This window comes from Astyanax mexicanus, chromosome 2, assembly GCF_023375975.1.
Source record: "Astyanax mexicanus isolate ESR-SI-001 chromosome 2, AstMex3_surface, whole genome shotgun sequence".
Taxonomy (NCBI): domain Eukaryota; kingdom Metazoa; phylum Chordata; class Actinopteri; order Characiformes; family Acestrorhamphidae; genus Astyanax; species Astyanax mexicanus.
In genome coordinates, this window is record NC_064409.1 from 66,310,035 (window position 1) to 66,329,906 (window position 19,872).

General features: G+C 40.5%; 1 protein-coding gene across 2 annotated transcripts in view; it reads left to right on the forward strand.

Annotated features, from left to right (window-relative positions):
- Positions 1 to 18,115, forward strand: part of LOC103035230 (protein diaphanous homolog 1) — a 98,159-nt gene extending 80,044 nt beyond the window's left edge. The window contains exons 15-17 of one of the 2 annotated variants that reach the window (XM_049474735.1): positions 1,668 to 2,240; positions 17,072 to 17,186; positions 17,363 to 18,115. In XM_049474735.1, coding sequence (XP_049330692.1) covers positions 1,668 to 2,240; positions 17,072 to 17,186; positions 17,363 to 17,415 — 741 coding nt within the window. In that variant the 3' untranslated portion in view covers positions 17,416 to 18,115. The remainder of the gene's footprint in view (positions 1 to 1,667; positions 2,241 to 17,071; positions 17,187 to 17,362) is intronic. The other variant, XM_049474734.1, reaches the window with a different exon arrangement.
- The last annotated feature ends 1,757 nt before the right edge of the window (positions 18,116 to 19,872 follow it).

Consider the following 19,872-nt stretch of genomic DNA (forward strand, 5'->3'; position numbering starts at 1 on the left):
CCTTTTTAGATCTACTTACTCGCCCATCCTCACTCTCCTTCTCCCTGTCCGGGCCTAACCTCATTATTTGTCCCTGGGGCTTTTAGTAAACTCTGCTTTGAGAAAACTTAGTTTGACAACGCTGCAGTCCCATTCTGTGTAATCCACATCACTTGCTAATTTGTGTCCTCTCTTTTTTTTCTCTCTCTCTCTCCCTCTCTTTCTTTTTCTTTTTTTTGTTCCATCTTTGTACAACATCCAAGAATGAGAACTGATGTTACATGCAGAACATTGGGAATTTATAGACTAGAAGTGAAAGGGAAGGTTATACACAATCTGTTCTTTAACTGGTTAGTAGTTGAGTTGTTATGGAGGCACAGCAATGCTTCTCTTGCAGCAAGCAGTTACTAATATTATGTTAATGAGGTCCTGCAACCACTGATCATACCTTTTTAACAGTGGCATGTAGTGAATATAGTGGGTACCCCTTCTGCAAACTACATATTCTCTATCTTGACTGAGTTATATGAAATTAATACACATTAACAGCTGACAAATACAGCTACAAACCACAAAATTATACAATAGACCCAACAATCAGTGCTTAATTTTCCTACAAGTAGAGGCGTTCAACAAAGATCACTCATTTGTATGTCTACAGGATGCCAGAGCAGCCAAAACATTAAGTGCACACGAAAACTCACCAGTCAGGCTGCATATTATTGTGAATTAGTTTCACATTGAAGGACAGCCTTTTAAAAAGGCTTCTTAATTAGATATGAGACAATATCTGTCTCATTTGCAGTCACAATCCATGATAGTTTGCTAGCTATTGAACTAATCCAGCATGCATTCTGTTTTACGACTTATCAATGTGTACCCCTACAGCAGAATGCCGAGAAGGGATTAGACAACAATTGGCCCCGCCCTCGGAGTGAAAATCATGAATCTGATAGGTTAGATTGTCTCATGACTTTGCTAACAGACTCATTACTACACCCTTCTCAAAATCAGGAGAAGGGTCGCGCAGTCACGCAGGGGCAGAAGCCATTTTAAAAAGCTTTGATTGGTTAAAACAGCTGTCAGTCATATAAGAGTCCTGTAGCAACTGAAAAACACAGACTAATGCTTTGAATTAGTTGCTGTTATTTATTTAATCTGTTAATTTATAAAATAGGTCCTAACACTTATAATAACTATAATTTATATTTCCTGATTTAAAATTGTCATTATTTACATGCACATATCGTCACCCCTTCTCTGAAGGGTTAGAAGGGCCTCACTGCACACCACTGCTTTTTAAACATTTTGGTGCACTATTCCAACAGGACAATGCTTGTTCACATACTGCTGTCTTTTGAAGCCCACTTTGAATAGATAGTATTAATAAATGTGCTACTAACACTCCAGGAACGGTGGATGTTTAATGTTTAAGCTGCATGGGAATTGTTACAGGACACCATTAGGAACCTCTACAAATCCATACAGAGTTACCTAGAATATTGCACTACACATGCATTTATCATTATTTATTTAAAGGTTTTTAATCATTTATTGTTCCTGTATTCTGAGTAGCATTGCAATTTTGACACTTCCTTCAGGATTTCATTTTTGTATATTTTATTGACCATGAGTGTACATTATCTTATTACAGAGTGTGTTTTTTAAATTTTGTTTTCTTTTCCTAGGTTACCAAGCTTTCCAAAGATCTTGAAGAAGCCAAGGCTAATGTCAAGCTGAAAATAGTTCCAGTTCCTGTGCGCATTCCCTCACAGTCTTCTGGCTTAGCCTCTACACCTGCAGTGCCACCTCCTCCACCACCCCCACCTCTACCTGGTCAATGCTCGCTGCCCCCACCCCCTCCACCCCCACCACTGCCTGGCCAAGCCTCGCTGCCCCCACCCCCTCCGCCCCCAGGCCAAGCCGCTCTGCCCCCACCACCTCCACCCCCTCCACTTCCAGGTATGCCTGTACCCCCACCTCCTCCACCTCTGCCTGGTGCAGGAGGTATGATGCCACCTCCACCTCCTCCATTACCTGGTGCTCCTCCACCCCCTCCTCCACCTCCTGGAGCTCCAGGTATGCCCCCTCCTCCTCCTCCGATGCCCGGGATGCCTCCTCCTCCCCCAATGCCTGGGATGCCTCCTCCTCCTCCAGGTGGATTTACCTGGGCCCCTGCAATTCCACAACTACCATTCGGCCTGGAGCAAAAGAAGGATTACAAACCAGAGGTGCAGCTGAAGAGGGCCAACTGGAGTAAGGTGTGTACCAACTGTGTTTGCATCACTAGCTTTATAGTAGGGGTGTAGCAGAACAGAAAATGTGTAAGTTTTCGGTACGGTTGGTAGAGAAAATAAGAAGGCTGGGCATTCTGTATAGCCTCATCGATATTAACTTCATAATAACAGTCAATCTTCACTAGAATCATGTTTTGTTTTTTGGGATGGAATGTTAAAATGGAGTTCGAGCACTTATTATTAAATGCTTGAAACCAGGGTTCTCTCATGAGAGGCTCCATCTTTTAGATCTTGCTGGAACAAACAAACAGTGAGCCTGATTGTGTCAATTTATTAAGAACAAAAATAACAGCATTACTTTAACTGATTAAAGTACACTTATTTTTTTCTAAGCAAATTACTAGTTCTTTTTAAGAACCATCAGCATTAGATTGTTGAAATGTATTATATTTGTGATGTTAATCACTTAAAAATGATTTAAAATCATGTATCATTTTTTTAATGCAGGAATTTTCCAGTATTATTGTAAGGGTACAGTAATAATAGTGTTATGTGGTTTAGAACTGACAAACTAGATCATTTTGTACTGCATTAATATCTGTGAGAGAGAGAGAGAGAGAGAGAGAGAGAGAGAGAGAGAGAGACAGACAGTCCGAGCGCCTAACCCTGCGCTCTCATTCATTTCCTATGGCAGCACTCACTGCTTGTGTGCTCCAGCCTGTGTACCGTGTATTCTGCGTGTGTTTACACAAACCGAACTGTGACCCCAGAACCGTGATGGTTCGTAAAGAATACACGTACCGTTCCACCCCTACTTTAAAGCTATTTTCTGGTTTGTAGATTCTTTACTCTGTTCACGTTTTTAAGTAAAGCATGTTCTTCAATATGGAAGTATTTTAAGGTGGCAGAGAAACTTTGAACTTAATGAAAAAACATGTTTGAACGAACCACCTTTCATCTTAAGCGCCCACGTAAAGCACGCACCTTTCATCTAGTCATGCACTACATGCCTTCAAAACCATGTGCTAAATAGCCTCCAGCAATGTTCTTCATTTATGAGTTGTGACCAGTTAAAAGCGAAGCTATCAGAAGCGCTCTGTTTCACTCTACACTCTATTACTGGTAAGAAAGTGGTATGAAATCAATGTGGTCATGATGCTGTTAAATAATCATTATCGTTATCAATAAGTAATCCAAACAATACAATGCAATACAATAGACAGAGTATCACAGAGTAGACTGTTCTGCACATACCAAAACTTATCAAAAGTTATTTCACTGTTTAAGCCATTAAATAACTTTAATAAAATTCAGTGTGGATAATTAGGTAACATTAAACATATCGCACATATGGTCATTAAAAAAATAGACCTAAAACAAACAGACACATCTGTCCAGAATATCAAATGATTCACATACTAAAAAAAAACACTTGTAATAATTGAACAGACTAGCATATATTTACCTAAAATGTGCTTTTATGTATAAAAACACAAAGATCAGATTTAACATCAGCTGATGCCCAAATAATGCTTAATATAAGTATATACATACCTGATAAATAATGGATAAATGAAAATTAGACTTATTTAGCACCTTTTAATGTGCAAGCATGCTTTATATTTAACATTCCGCATCATATTTCAAACTTAGCACTCTACCAAGACACAAGACACACACGAGATGCACCAGCCAGTTGCACATAATGTACTCTCGATAGGAAAAGACTCATAAAGGACTGCACTAGAGGGGTTAATCCAGGTCAGAGTACCAGTCCATATGGGGACACAAATACAGCACAATGCTTTAATATATATATATATATATATATATATATATATATATATATATATATATATATATATATATATATATATATATATATATATATATATATATATATATATATACATTCCTTTATGCAGACCAGGGCAACCCATTTACACCCTGTCAAGGCCAGTAAGTGTAATAAGGGTTACATTTCATACAAATGCCCAGTGAAGATTTTTAGGTATTCCTTGATCTTGGCTATTAATAATGTGAATCAAAACAGTATTTAGAACCTCTAACTAGTGAAATCTTCCACATGTAGTTTTTTTTTTTTTCCTATTTAATAATTATTATTCTGTTAATATTTTCCATAGTATGTGTTCATGCACTGCCCCCTTAAACCCTTCCCCATCCAGTCTTTAGACTCAAACACTAAGTTTACTAAGCAACTCATTAATCATAATTAAGGTAAAATGTTCAATTAATCATGATATTGATTTGTGGTGCAGCAGTTGAAGCTTGCCGGTAACATGCTCGCTCTCTCACTCCCTCGCATTTATCTGGCTGTAGATTCCACAAAGTTATAAGCACTCGAGTAGCTGTTGATGCATGGTGAGAGTGGTGCTTTGCATCAGTGACACTGCATGTCCTCGCTGTTATTACATGATCCTGAAAAATGACATTTACATTTAGATAGACAAATACGTATTTGTGCCTCGTCAACCCTGTAATGTGAATGTAACCTGCGTGATGGAGAAGCTGGAATATAAATCACAGGTAGTCCTGCAGCTGAAAGGTATAGCCGACCAGCCCTGGGGGTGTATGTGTGCGAGTGTGACCAAACCAGAATGGCTCTCTAATAGCATATTGCATGTATATGTATGAGTCACGCGTGACTATCAGTCTTTGCTCTTTTTCTGCTCTTTCTCTCTCTGTTTTCTCTCTTGTTCCCTCGCTCTTTCTCGCCTCTCTGCAAGAGTTAAAACATCAAAACGCTTCTGTCTCCCCTTTTAGCCTAAAGCTACTCTTTAATGGCTGCAGTTGAGTTCATGAGGCTCTCTCTCGCTCTTTCTTTTTCTCTGTGTCTCTCTCTCTCGCTCTCTCTCTCTCTCGCTCTCTCTCTCTCTCATATGCTTTCTTCTCGTAGTGAGAGCTCTTTGACGAGGATGTCAGTGAAATTGCTTTTTAATAAGCCTGTTTCTTTTAACTGGGGCTGTGAAAGATAATTAAATTGCTGCTAGAAAGGACAGCATTCTTTTGTAATTTAAATTAACATATTTTTCTTTGCTTGCTCCGCTGCTGCTTCCTGCTATCATATACACCCTACGACACACACACACAGGCACACTTACACACACATGCTGCTCACACTCAGCCAGTGGCACTGAGGGTAATGAGAAGCTGGTATCTGAGGAGTCACTGCTTCCTCCCTGCACTCTTTCTTTCTTTCTTTGGTTTTCTGTCTTTTTTGTCTGTTCCTCTGTCTGGCTGGCTTTCTTGCTCTTTTCTAGCTTTTCCTCTGTTTATCCTTTTCTTTTCTCTCACTTTGGCTTTTTCAATCATTTCTCCTCTTCATTCCATCCATTTCTCTCGTGTGGGGCACTTTCTTCTTCCCATTTTTCTCTGAAAAAGGAAAGCGAGATGAGAGAGTAGTCCTCTGCTGAGACACTACCAGGGAGAATAAGTCGGGGAGAACATTGGTTCCATCAGGTGTTTCCTTGAGCTGAATTTCAATTGACCTGTGGCAACCACCTCAATCTGTCTGGTTTAAAAGTAAATATATATATATATATATATATATATAGGGATAAATATATAATAGGGATGCTCTAGTCTGATCCTGTGCATACAGTGGATCATGGCTGATCCAAGTATATTAAAAGCTTAATTGAGTATCAACATTTAAATCCTGAGCTAGTTCCAGTCCTTAGTTGTGATGTAGGAGATGTGATGTTATCAAACATGATTCTCAGCTGCTGCACTTCTATTTCCTGTGTCATTTTTAATTCAAAAACTACAATAGACTGTGATAAATTGTACGTTTTTTTAGGTGAACAAAACAAAAAAGTGCTTTAACTTATTTAAGTTCAGTGGCATTACCAGTTCCACCATAAATATTGCAGCAGTTACATTACGTATGTACATCTCTGCTTTAGAGTGAAACCGATGCAGCATTTAAGGTTAGGGGTGTGACGAGACACTAATACCACGAGACGAGATGAGACACGATATTGGGTTCACGATAACGAGATGAGACGAGATTTAAAAATTAAATTTTAAAGAAAACTATATATTTTTTTGGGACAAAATCATATACTGCAAACTTAACAGACTGGTTTCTCTCGCACATTTATTCTATAAGGAATAGAAATAAGAATAAAAAATAAAAATAAAATGTTTCTTGGTCTTATATAGTGCAAACAATAAGTGCAAACCACAACCAGTCATATTAAGTCTATGGTTTGTGTTTTTTTTTCTCCTAAATATCTTGTAATTTAAATATGCAGAACCATAACCACTCATATTAAGACTATGCTTGAAGTGCAAACAGAGACAGAACATTTTTTTAATACAGTACAGAGCTAAGGGATTAGTACAACTGCGTATGAAACAGTCACGTGTAGGATTTACTTACAATATTTATATATGGTTTGAGTCTTGTTGGTCACTCTGTTACCGTTTATTGTTTTCACTGGAGCCAAAATGCAGCCAGACATACAACTTAAAAGTAGCAGAAGCATCTTCTATATCAGGGGTATTTAATTATATTAAATAATTAAGTGCTATATCCTGTAAGGTTGTTTGAACTGAATGATGTAAAAATATAGAAGTTGAAGAAGAAGAAGAAGAAATGCCTCTCTGGACAGATTTTGTTTACGTTTATCCCCTGTTTCTCTGTCGCGCTCTTCGTGACTAGTTTCCGCCCGTTCTCGTTTTTCTGCCCGTTCTCGTTTTTCCACCAGTTCTCGGGCTCCCTATCTCCTTATAAAGGCGGTTTTTCACGGCCGCATTACCGCGACCCTGACAACACGGGTTCGATCCCGCGTGAGGAGCGGTGTGTTTATTTATTTATTTTTTTCCTTACCGCGTCTGCATAGATCTGATTGACTGAAGAGAGCGTTTGGTGATCTTACCCCACACGTGATTGGTCTGTGAGTTTACTGCGCCGCACAATTAAATCTTTCTCAGCAGTTTATCGGTTTGGGTCTGCATTGGACAACGTTTGGGTCCGGACCGCGGTCCGCCCATTACTGACCTCTGTTCTATACAAATGCCCGAATTTTCCTCTTCTGCTGAGAGCTGCTCTCACACTCGCTGCTACTGGGTTGCCAAATCCCTCTTAAAAAGTCCACATTAAACTGTTTTTTTTTTCTCCCGCGAGACAGGTTTAAGCTTGACGAGAAATATCATCACATTTGGAATGGAAAGTTTGTGTAAAGGCTCATATATACTTCTTTTATGTATAGACATGAATATGTTTGTAGTGATGCAACCATTACTGCCCACATGCTTCACTGAACCTATGGGTTGGCATGGATGTTGAGCAATACATCCTCTAAAGCAGGTTGTCTCAACCAGTGGGTTGTGAAGCTCTGTCAAGTGGTCGACAGACCATCCTCAGGGAGGCAGTAGTCTGTAGTGGACCGGTACCTGCACTTGTTATGCACTGTGCTCCCTGATCACATCTGTGCAAACTGCTGATAATAATACTTGCAGATTAGCTGCTCTGCCTTGAGTTTTGAGCAAAAGCGACAAGCAAAAGTTAAAATTGTTATACCCCTGTGCGTCTGATTCAATGGAATCAATTACACTATTGCATTACACCCATCTAGAGTGTAATTTACCATCTGTGCTACACATCCAATTGAAACCAATGTGTTTTTCTGTGTTAAATGTAAAACATATTGTTTACTTAATTGCTTATACATTCCCTGGCCAAAAACATCCCAAAGTTTCTCAATGGGATATCCATGTGTGAAAATGATGATCTCATGCTCACTGAATCCCTTTTTCACAATTCCAGCACCATAAATCCTGACATTGTCATCTTGGAATATGCCTCAATTTGCCTCAGGGAAGGGAAAATCCATTGATGGAATAACCTGGTCTATATTCAGTATATTCAGGTAGTCAGCTGACCTCATTCTTTCAGCACATACTGTTGCTGAACCTAGACCTGACCAACAGCAGAAACCTCAGATTATTTACTGTGGTTAAATCCAGGTGGTGAGTTTTTTTTTTTATATTTATAGTTTATATTTATTTAATATAATATTGCGTAAGGTTTAAGTCCTATTCAAACTATATGCATTATATAAACATAATAGAAACACAACAATACAACAGATTGCAGAATTAACTTTGGCTAAGGCATTTGGCAAAATAAACACCATCAGATCCACAATGGGCACCTGATGCAGACAAGCTGCTAACCAAAGAAACAGAAGGTTCTTAAACAAAGAAAGATTGGTGATACTATTCCACAGAAAAAGCTAAAAACAAAAATAATCTTCATGTACAACCAAACCAAACATCAAATACTTCAAATATAGATCTGTGAGAGAGAACAGGTGATGCTAACCCAAAAACCCACACTTTCTGTAACTTAACACTAATGGACTATTTATCTTTTATGCTTTTGATCAAGCTGTATTTCTCGTTTTCCAGTGCCAGCTCTTAAGAAATAAAAATAAACAAACATTAAAAGCTTTTTTTTTTTTTTTCCTGTGGGCCGTAATGCTTTTACGTTACCAACAGGTGGGAGGTGAGGTGGAAAATGTTGAGAACCTCTGCACTAGAGGACAGTTTAGAGTCAAAAGTTTATGACAGAAACAAACATGTGAGTGTGGAGGAGGTTGTTATGATGTATAAGGACAGTGTGTGTGTGCGGTCAGCGTGACTGACCCCGACCAGTGATGAACAGTACTTTCAGAACAGAGATAAACACGGATGTACTTAACTGCAGTGTTTTAAAGGAAGTGGGAGACTGATGCTCTGGTTGGGCAGCCAGACTGGATTATAAAATATTAAACATACTATAAAGTCTTAAAAAAACCCTCATATTTCATTATGTCAATAAAAGAGAAATAACTATATTCAGTACAATACGAAAAAATGAAGAAAAGAAATCAAATCAAATCAAATTTATTTGTATAGCGCTTTTTACAGGTGTTGGCACAAAGCAGCTTTACAGAAACATGATTACAGGACAAAGAATCAGGCAAAACATTAAACATAGAAAATACAGAATACAGAACCCCCAGTGAGCGCGGAGGCAAGGAAAAACTCCCTCAGAGCTGCAGGAGGAGGAAGAAACCTTGGGAGGACCAAGACTCACATTTGAGGGGGGGCCATCCTACCACTGGTCAAACGGCTTTTAAATTAAAATTTAAAAAGTCTTTTATACATCCATATAGGTTTTATGTATTCAGGAGTGTAATAGCGCCACTAATGGCTTGGATGTAATCTGTAGTGGAGAGTAAGATGGTCGATGAGCAGCTGATCTGTGGTGGTGGTGGAGAAGAGCTGACTTCAGAAGCTTCCATCAGTCTGGCCGGACAGGAGACGCGAGAGCCTGAGGGTCCAACATCGGTATCGGGTCAGACAGGTGGGCAGTCAGTAACTCAGAGGAAAGCAGAGAGATGGAATTAGTTTTGACTGGATTTATGCAAAACTGAGAATATTAAAACATTATCAGAGTGTGGCAAATGACTCCGGCAGAACTGAATAAAACAGCCTAACTAAAGGCAGAGAGCCAGAAGGTAACATAGACATGGAGGCTCCCTGAAACACTGGCATCCACCCACTCCACCGTCCACAAACCTGAGTGACCGTGTGCAGTGGGAGAACAACAGCCAGCATCTCAGTTTACCATAATTCCCTCTGTCCATGAACCCCTGAATCTGCAGCCTTATCTAAAGGAAAAAACATTAATTACCAAAAGCTAAACTAAACAAGTAAGTTTTCAGTCTAGACTTAAAGATTGAGACTGTGTCTGAGTCCCGAACATATTCGGGGAGTTGAGGCGCTTTATAAGAGAAAGCTCTTCCTCCTGCAGAGCTCCTCTGAATTTTAGGGACTACTAAGAAACCAGCACCCTGAGATCTGAGTAATCGCGGTGGTTCATAACAGGAGATGAGGTCTCGTAAATACTCAGGAGCGAGCCCGTGTAGGGCTTTATACGATAACAGGAGAATTTTATAGTCTATGCGGAATTTGACTGGCAGCCAGTGCAGTGCTGACAGGACTGGACTAATATGGTCAAATTTTCTAGTTTTAGTAAGGACCCTGGCTGCAGCATTTTGAACTAGCTGAAGTTTATTTAAGTGACTGCAGTAACATCCAGACAGTAGCACATTACAATAATCTAGCCTTGAGGTAATGAAGGCATGGACTAATTTTTCTGCGTCATGCAGTGATGGGGCATTTCTTAGCTTGGCAATATTACGTAGGTGTAGAAAAGCTGTTCTAGTAACATTAGATATGTGTTTATCGAATGCTAGATCTGAATCTATAATAACTCCAAGGTTTTTAGCTGCTGAACCAGGTGTGACTGAGAAGTCGGCCAGATTTAGCATTAAGCCTGATAATTTATTTCTAGCAGCTTTGGGGCCTAATAGGAGAACTTCTATTTTATCACTATTTAATAGGAGGAAGTTGTGCGACATCCACAATTTCACATCTTTTACACAATCCTCAATTTTCTTTAATCTCACTCTGTCGTCAGGTTTGGCTGATATGAAGAGCTGCGTGTCATCCGCATAACAATGAAAATCTACATCATATTTTCTAATGACTTTGCCCAGTGGGAGCATATATAATGTAAATAATAATGGTCCTAATATAGAGCCTTCTGGAATTCCATATCTTACCTTGGTATAACTGGAAGACATATCATTTATCCTCACAAACTGATAGCGATCGTTTAAGTATGATTTAAACCATGATAATGCAGTTCCAGTTACACCAACCATGTTCTCTAGTCTTTCTAAAAGGATAGTATGGTCTATTGTATCAAAGGCTGCGCTCAGATCGAGAAGTACGAGTAGGGAAGCACAGCCTTGGTCGGCAGCTGTAAGTAGATCGTTTGCTATTTTAACTAAAGCTGTCTCAGTGCTATGATGAGGCCTAAATCCAGATTGAAATTTCTCATAGATTTGGTTTCTTTGCAGGTAAGAGCAAAGTTGTTGGGCCACAGCTTTTTCTAAAATCTTAGAAATAAACGGTAAGTTTGAAATAGGTCTATAGTTAGACAGTACACTAGGATCAAGATTTGGTTTCTTGATCAGAGGTTTTATTACAGCTGTTTTAAAGGCTTTGGGTACATGGCCTAGGGTGAGCGATGAGTTTACTATCATTAACAGAGGTTTAATTATATCTGGTAGTACCTGCTTTAATAATTTTGTGGGAACTGCATCAAGTGTGCAGGTTGTGCTGTTTGAAGAGGAGATAATTTTCTCTAGTTCTAGCTGTGGAAGTGGGTTAAAGACTTCCAACCTAACTTCAGTAACAGGGTTTTGTTCTAAATCAGCCACACCAGATGACAGAGAGGATGTAATATTTATCTGTTTAATTTTATCCCGAATGTTTTCAATTTTACTATCGAAGAAGTCCATAAAATCGTTGCTGGTGTGAATGGCTGGAATCTGAGGTTCAGTACCTGCCTGGCTTTTAGTTAATTTGGAAATAACACTAAAGAGAACTCTAGGATTATTTTTATTTATCTCGATCTGTGAGGCCAGATATGCTGAGCGGGCTTTATTAAGTTCTTTTCTATATTTTACAAGACTGTCTTTCCACGCAGAGTGAAACACTTCCAGTTTAGTTGACCGATATTTACGCTCTAAATTTCGTACTAACTGCTTTAAGGTACGAGTTTGATCATTGTACCACGGTGCAAGCTTTTTCTGTCTCTCTATTTTATGTTTAAGGGGTGCTACAACATCTAAGGTAGAGCGAAAGGTATTTTCTAAACCTTCGGTTAGTTTGTCTAGTTCTACTGGGTCTATAGGAGAGTACATTAGAGTTGATAAGTCTGGAAGCTTATGTGTAAATTGTTGGGCTGTAAAAGGCGTAATTGAACGTTTTACAGAGTAGCTAGGGGATGTACGTATATTATGACTAAGATGTAATTTAAATGAAATAAGGTAATGATCTGAAATTGCGGAGGTTTGAGAACGAATATTCGGGTTATCTATGCTCACACCCAGGGTCAAAACTAAATCCAGAGTATGATTACAGTAATGAGTAGGTCCTGTTATATTTTGAATAATACCAACTGAGTCTAAAATCAATGTGAATGCCTTTTTTAATGGATCATCCAATTTTTCGAAATGAATGTTGAAGTCTCCAACTATAATCACTTTATCACTACTTACTGCTAAGTCTGTGCCAAAATCACTAAATTCTTTTAAAAATTCTAAATAGGGCCCTGGTGGTCTGTAGATGTTAATTAAAGAAAATGCATTCTTTTTTGTAATTGGATTAATTATACTGGTGTAAAGAAGCTCAAAAGAAGTAAAATTATCATAGTGTTTCTGATTGCTAATTAAGGTACTTTGGAAAAATATGCAGACCCCACCTCCTCTACCGGACAATCTCGGATTGTGTATATAATTATAGCCTGCAGGGGTGGCTTCATTTAATGCTACATATTCATTTGGCCTAATCCAGGTTTCTGTCAGACACAGAATATCGAATTTCTGATCAGTTATGATTTCATTCACTAGAACTGCTTTTGAATTTAGAGATCTAATATTAAGTAAACCAATCTTTAGGCTTGAAGTGTTAGTACTACAGTCTGGATATGATTGTTTAATATAAGTTAAGTTATTTAGATTGACTGTTTTATTTTTTTGATGTTTTTGTTTCACTCGGGGGACAGACACAGTTTGAATACATTGGTATCTAGGTATCGTCTCTTTGCAGCTCGCAGACAGTTGGTTAAGCCTCTCTGTCTGCGGCCTGGTCCCGGCTCTGGATTGTCAGCAGCTTCTAATACTACTCTGCCGACTAACTAAAAGGCTATGAGCTATGCTGCATGAAAGTAAGGCAGCACCCTCCCGCGTGGGGTGGACACCATCCCTACCTAAAAGACCAGGCTTTCCCTCAAACTGTAGCCAGTTATCTATAAAGCCCACATGATTTTCTGCACACCACTTGGACATCCAGCGGTTCAGCGAAGAAAGCCTGCTGTAAGCTTCATCACCACGCCTCATTGGGATGGGGCCAGAGCAGATTACCTCCTCGGACAGCGTCTGGGCTTGTTTAATCACCTCTTTAATATTAGCCTTAGTTACTTCAGACTGCCGCAGACGAATATCATTGGCCCCTACATGAATTACTACCCTCGAATATCTCCTATTCCCTATCAGCCTAAGGTTGCCACTAATGTCCGGTGCTCTGGCTCCCGGTAAACAAGTAACTGTTGCCGCTGGTGCCCCTAAAGGAGTAGCTAATTTCACGTGTCGGACGATAGAGTCTCCTATCACCAGAGTACCTTTAACAGGCTCCTCAGTTGGTGCTTCACTGAGCGGGGCAAACCTGTTTGACACGTGAACTGGGGGAGCGTGGTGTTCAGGTGGGCTGGCTGTGGCCTTTGTGGTAGCATTAGCCTTAGCCTTTCGACTATGCCGCCGAGACGTTACCCATTCGCCCCGCTGTGAGGGCTCTAAGGCCGGAGTCGAGGGGGTACTAACTCTCCCTGAGACACCCGGGGCTGCTAACAGTGAATCCTGCTGTCTATCCCTTATTAAACCCCGGACGTGCAGCTCTAACTTATTCACCTTATCCACCAAGGTGCTAACTATCTCACACTTACTACACTTACTACAAATACCACTATTGTTACCAGTATCGGTGGACAAGGGGTCTAAGCTATTATTTGCCACACTCTAAACAGGAGTAAACCTGAGCAGAAGCCATGGAGAAAAAAAAGCACTCACCTTGTTTCAGTTGAAATTAGAAACTTACACAAACAAACTGCAGCAGCAAACAGCTAATCCAGCAAACCTGAGGAAAAAGTCTATAAAAGTAGACTGAGAGTGGATTAATAGGTGTGTAGAGCAAAGAGGAAGCAGACTAAAAGTGGATTAGTAAGTGTGAAGAGAGTAAAAGAGAAGAAAACAGAGAAAAGTGTAGAAGTTTAAGATTAGAGCAAGCTTTCAGCAGCAGAGCAGCAGACCAGCACAGCAGCAGACCAGAGTAGTAGAGAGCAGAGCAGGGAGCAGACTCAGCTTGCTGGTTGTGCAGAGAGTCTGCAACTGGCAGGATGGTTGTTATTTCTCCAGTAAGAGAGGATTTCAGTCAGCACAGATTTCTGCTGCCTAATGTTAAATGTTAAAAGCATAATGTTAAAGTATCATCATTATTTAATGTACATTTAAATATTAAGTATCTGTGTATGTGTTTAATGTGGGTTCTGGGGAGAAATGGTGAGGTACTCAAAATGGATTGGGGGCAAATAAACTTGATTGGGACCTCTCTGTGTATGAATTAATTAACAAATCATAATCATCTTTTACAGTCTACTGTGTGCAGCTTCAAACTGATACAGTTTGGAAGCACAATAGAGAAACTAGCAAAGGAAGAAGGACATGAATGGTTTCCAAAAACATCCTGATTGAGGCTCTAAATATTTAAAGTTCTCTAATTGGCTGAGAATTTCTCTGCTGTTGAACTGAATCTAATTCTGCTCAGTTTTGAAGCTGTTGAGCGCCCGCATAAAAGAGAGCGCATCATAATGGGGGAAGTAGAAAGGTACGTGGCGGCGCCGATTGATAGGCTCGGATTTGTGTAAGGAGGAGAGGAGGTGGGAGAAAGGAAATCCAGTTATGAGTAAGAGAGAGGAAAGCAAAGGAAATAGAGAGAAAGAAAATTAGAGAGAGGGGGAGTATCTTGTCTTCGCTCCCTGAGTGTATTGGACCTTTTGTCCCGTTTTGGTCCTTTGTGTAGAGAATCAGGATCAGTTTTAATGAGTTTCACCCCTCTCTCATCCCCCTACGTGCTTCTTTTCTCTGCCCCCTTCCTCTCTTCATTATCTTTTCTCCTATGCTTTAATCCTTGTTCTTCGCTCTTCTCTGGCTTCTTGTGTTTGGTTATTCATTTCTGTAGGCTGGAGATTGTTAGCACGAGGCTCTGTATTTCTCGCTGCAGAAGTGGGGCCTGTGTAGCAGCGCTCTGACTGACACCTCAGAGACCTTTAGCAGGTCCCACTATTCACTCTGCCGGCGAAAGAGATTAATTGACTTGAAGCTGTGTTCATATAGTGCTGGAACAAGTTTCGGAGGTGCTGTGTCTTTCTGAGAGTGAGGCTCCGATGAGCCAAAGTAGAATGTAGCTCGCGATAAAGCTTTCACTCACTATAATCCATTAAACCCCTAATTGGTAATCTCCGCAACTGGCAGGATGGTTGTTATTTCTCCAGTAAGAGAGGATTTCAGTCAGCACAGATTTCTGCTGCCTGTAATGCCCAGCTTGTGTTTACAATGTGAAATGTGTTCTATAAATAAAAGTGTTGGCGAATTACAGATAATGCTTTGTTTAGATATAGAGTTGATGGTGTTTATTAATAGCTGACTGTTAATACTGCTACAAATCTCTGATCTCAAGAGACTGGGTTCAATTTCAGTTCATTACAGTACAAAAGAATGGGAACGCTTTGGAAGAGATATGCATGAATCTATTGGCATCATGTCTGATAGCAGTTGTGGGTTGTAGAGTTACAGGGGAGCTGTAGACCAGTGGAATTGTGTTTTCTGGAATGATGGTGTTCAATTAAATTCCTGTATAAGTTGTAAGTGTTGTGTTACCCTGAGGATTATGCTCAACACTGGCCGAGGTGCTTGATTTTTAAAAAGTGGACATTCCATTTCTCAAGTCATGTCAAGAGGCTTCCATCTGAGAACAGGAACACAGTGTAAAGAAATTACATTCCTCTGGAACCATGGTGCAACATGGAACAGCACTACAATAGATAAACATAAAGTGCAAATGTGCAACATAGAATTATAACACTACAATAAATACAACAGACAAGCGACAATTTAAGAGAGACAACATTATCGATACAGTACAATGAAATGTTCTAGTCAGAATAAGGTGGAGAGATATGTAACACACTGTAACATGTAGACCAGGAGTCGTTTGGGTTCGAATAGCGGTTTGTTTACATTCCTCCACTGTCTCTCTGTCGCGCTCGGAGTGACTTTAGTTTTCACCTGTTCTTGGGCTCCCTATCTCGTTATAGGGGCGTTTTTTTTTTTTTTTTTTTTTTTTTTTTTTTTTTTTTTTAATATGGCTGTGTACAAATTCACTACCCAGGGCATTGGTAGTGTATTGGACCACGATCCTGACGGCACGGTTCGATCCCGCGTGAGGAGTAGTGTGTTTATTTTTTTTTTTCCTTTCTTTTTGTGATTACCTATTTTTAATTCAACTGTTCTGCAATTGGGTTCAACAACCCTCTGGGCTGGAGAGCTACTAGCCTGTAGCACTCCATCCCATTACACCTCATTTTCCAAAACAGATTTTTTTTTTTTTTTTTTTTGGTGGCCCGCCACCTAATGGCTTGGAAAATATCCTAATTGCCGACCCCTGATATAGACTATATATGATCACAGGTGTTACTGAGGCAGAGAGTTTATAGTTTTTATTGAATGTAACAGTGAATATTGCAGGGGGAAGGTTTCAGCTCTGTCTCTGTTGAGGAGTCTGACTGCCTGGTGGCAGAAGCTATTGCAGAGTCTGGTAGTAGAGTCCATGTGAGGGATCGGTGGGGTCATCCACAATGCATTACCACTCTCCGTGGACGGTGCAGTGGGATGATTGTGACTGGTGGTGTCTGAATTGGCTAGAATTAGCTAGAATTGTCAGTGCAAACAAGACAAGCAACAAACGAAAAGCGAAATTGGAAGCAATTCTAGTTCTTCTCCCATGACCTTTAGCATGTGAATATAAAAATAATATCATCAATGTTGTAAACTGACATTTGAGAGGAAAAATCAGAAACTTTTATAATTGATTGATTGATGCATAGATACATGTCTGGGTGGCTGAGGCTGATTGTCTTCTATTCTATGTTGCAGATTGCAGCTGAAGACCTTTCTGAGAAGAGTTTCTGGGTCAAAGCAAAAGAGGACCGCTTCGAGAGCAATGAACTCTTTTCCAAGCTCACGCTCATCTTCTCCTCCCAGACCAAGAGTGAGTCTTATTCCCTGTGTATTTGTGTGTTTTTGTATGTTTCCATCCATTTCCATCACACTGTGCTATTTCTCCTACTGTATGTGTTTTCACTACTGAAGGAAAGTAAAAAGCATGTCTTTCTTTTCCCTCTTTCTCTCTGTCTCTCTCCACATATTTCTGATCCTCCCACGCAGCTTCCAAAGGTAAGCACACCCCCTCATTTTTGCGTGTAAGTGTGTGTGCGTGAGTGAGCGAGAGAGAGGGTGGCGCTTTGCTGCTCCGTCCTCTGAGACAGGAAGACAGAAAGAGCACTCACCGCAGGAGGCGGATAGCTTTGCTGCAATAGATGGATTGAAAAAAAATGGATGGATGGATGAAAGGAGGAGGGGGAGGAAGAGAGAAATCTCATCGCTCTGTAGTGGAAAGTCTCAGTGACAGAGAGGAGGATGTGGGTGGCAGAGAACTGGTCCCTCTCCCTCAGGGCTGAGTGTGTGTGTGCGTGCACGTGTGTGAGTGTGTGTATGTGTGTATTTGGTGCTTACCTCAGGAGAACAGACATCACACTTCTTGTGACTTTATATGCAAAACTTCTCTCATGCTGAATTAAATATGAGCAAGACCTTTTGGTGTATGTGTGTTTGTGAGAGAGAGAAAGAGAGAGAGAAAGAGAGAGAGAGAGAATCTTTGTCCTCTGGCAAGTCTGCTCTGTGTCAAACTACAGCCAGATACATCCCTGTGGGGGGATATTTGTGTGTGTGTGTTTCTGCAGTGCTGTCCGTGCCCTTCCCCTGCATGTCACCTCCTGCCCTCACACTTTCTTATACCCCCTGCTTCTCACTTTGTCTCTCTCGCGTCCATTCTCTCTTTCTTTCTTACATCCTCTTCCTCTCTCTCTCTCACTTTCTCTCCCACTCTCTCTCTCTCTCATTCTTTCTGTTTCTCTTTTTAAAAATGATCTCCCTCCATAATGCTCTCTAACATATCTTTCACATTCTCTCACGCTGTTTTTCAGATTCGTATTCTTCTCATACTTCTGCTAGCTGTCTCACTCTGGTGTTCTTTCTCTCTCTTTCTTTCTCACATTCTCTCATTTTCCATTCTCTCCATCCTGCCTCTCTTATACTCTATTTTCTCTCACAAATTCTCTCCTTTCTCTTTCTTACAAATTGTTTCCCTCATCCTATATCCTAACCCATTCTCTATCTATCTATCTATCTATCTATCTATCTGTCTGTCTGTCTGTCTGTCTGTCTGTCTGTCTTGGTTTCTCTCTCACATTTATTCTGTCTCTCTCTCTCTCTCTCTCTCTCTCTCTCTCTCTCTCTCACTCACACACACACACACACACACACACACTCCATACATTCGCTCGCTCGCTCTCTCTCTCTCTCTCTCTCACACACATCCTTTTGCTCTCTCTATTGCTCAGATCCATTCTCCTTTCCTTCTATGTCTTCCCACCATCCCTAGCCTCTCTTTCTCATGTAATATTTCTCTTTCACATTTTCCCGTCCGTGTTTCTCCTTTTCTCACTTCCTCCCTCTCTCTCTCTCTCTCTCTCTCTCTCTCTCTCCCCTCTTGCGTCCTCTCATGCTGTGGTCCACTCTCTCTGTGCTGCTGTCAGAATGCCCTCTACTCCATATGTATGCGACTGATTCAGTATTCAACACCCTCAAACTTAACAAGGTTGTGTCCCAACTGTGTGATCATAGACCTCCACACACACACACATACTCACACACACATACTCACACACACACGCACGCACACGCGCGTGCACACACACACATACACACACACATACACATGCATGCATATATGCCTTTTTAATGTGAAAAGAAAAACCTGGAAATGTCATATCTGACAGCTGTGTTGTGTTGTGATCTGAGGTGTGTGTTTGTGTGTGTGTGTGTGTGTGTGTGTCTGTCTGTCTGATTTGATGCAGGATAACCTTTTCTGATATCTGTCTTTAAATGAATGCTGCCCTTTTCATATTCTCCATCTGTCCAGTCCTGTCCATACAAAAGTGTGTGTGTGTGTTGCTGCTCTTTTCTTTGAGGCTATTGCGACCCAGTCTCGCATTCCTCCCTCTTCCACCCTTCTTCCTCTCCTCCGGTCATCCCTGACTACCCAGCCAAGCGAAAGGACAACACTGCCAGCCCAGAACAACCTATCACCTCCCTTCTTCCCTCCGTCCTCTCCTCGTTCTCTCTGTCTCTTTCCTTCTCTCCTTCTCTTTCTCTTTCTATATCTTCATGCTGACAGAGGGGTCGCAGGTCTATGACCTCACAAGACTTGTTGCTGATGTTATTCGAAGGGCCCTAAAGCTAGAGTCATCTCTCTTATTTGTTTATCAAAAATATAGTTAGTTGTAAAGGAGCATTGGTCTCCCCCCCTTTTTTTTTACTAATCAAAGATTATGTGCAGTATGTAGAACAAAATATACGAATTATTATTTTAGCAGTGGCATCAGCACATGTGTATTAATTAGGTGCCTGAGGGAATCTGTTTTGGCGTGGGCTTTGTGTGTATTTACACTGATCTCAGTGTGTATGAGAGGCTCTTCAGCGCTCCCATTATTCCATTTCACATCTGCATCTGCTTTGCTGACACACATGGGGAATACTGTTGAGTTCTTACAAACATGCTGAACAGAAGTTAACATGGGAAGAGCTTTTTCAACATGGAGATATTGTAAATAGGA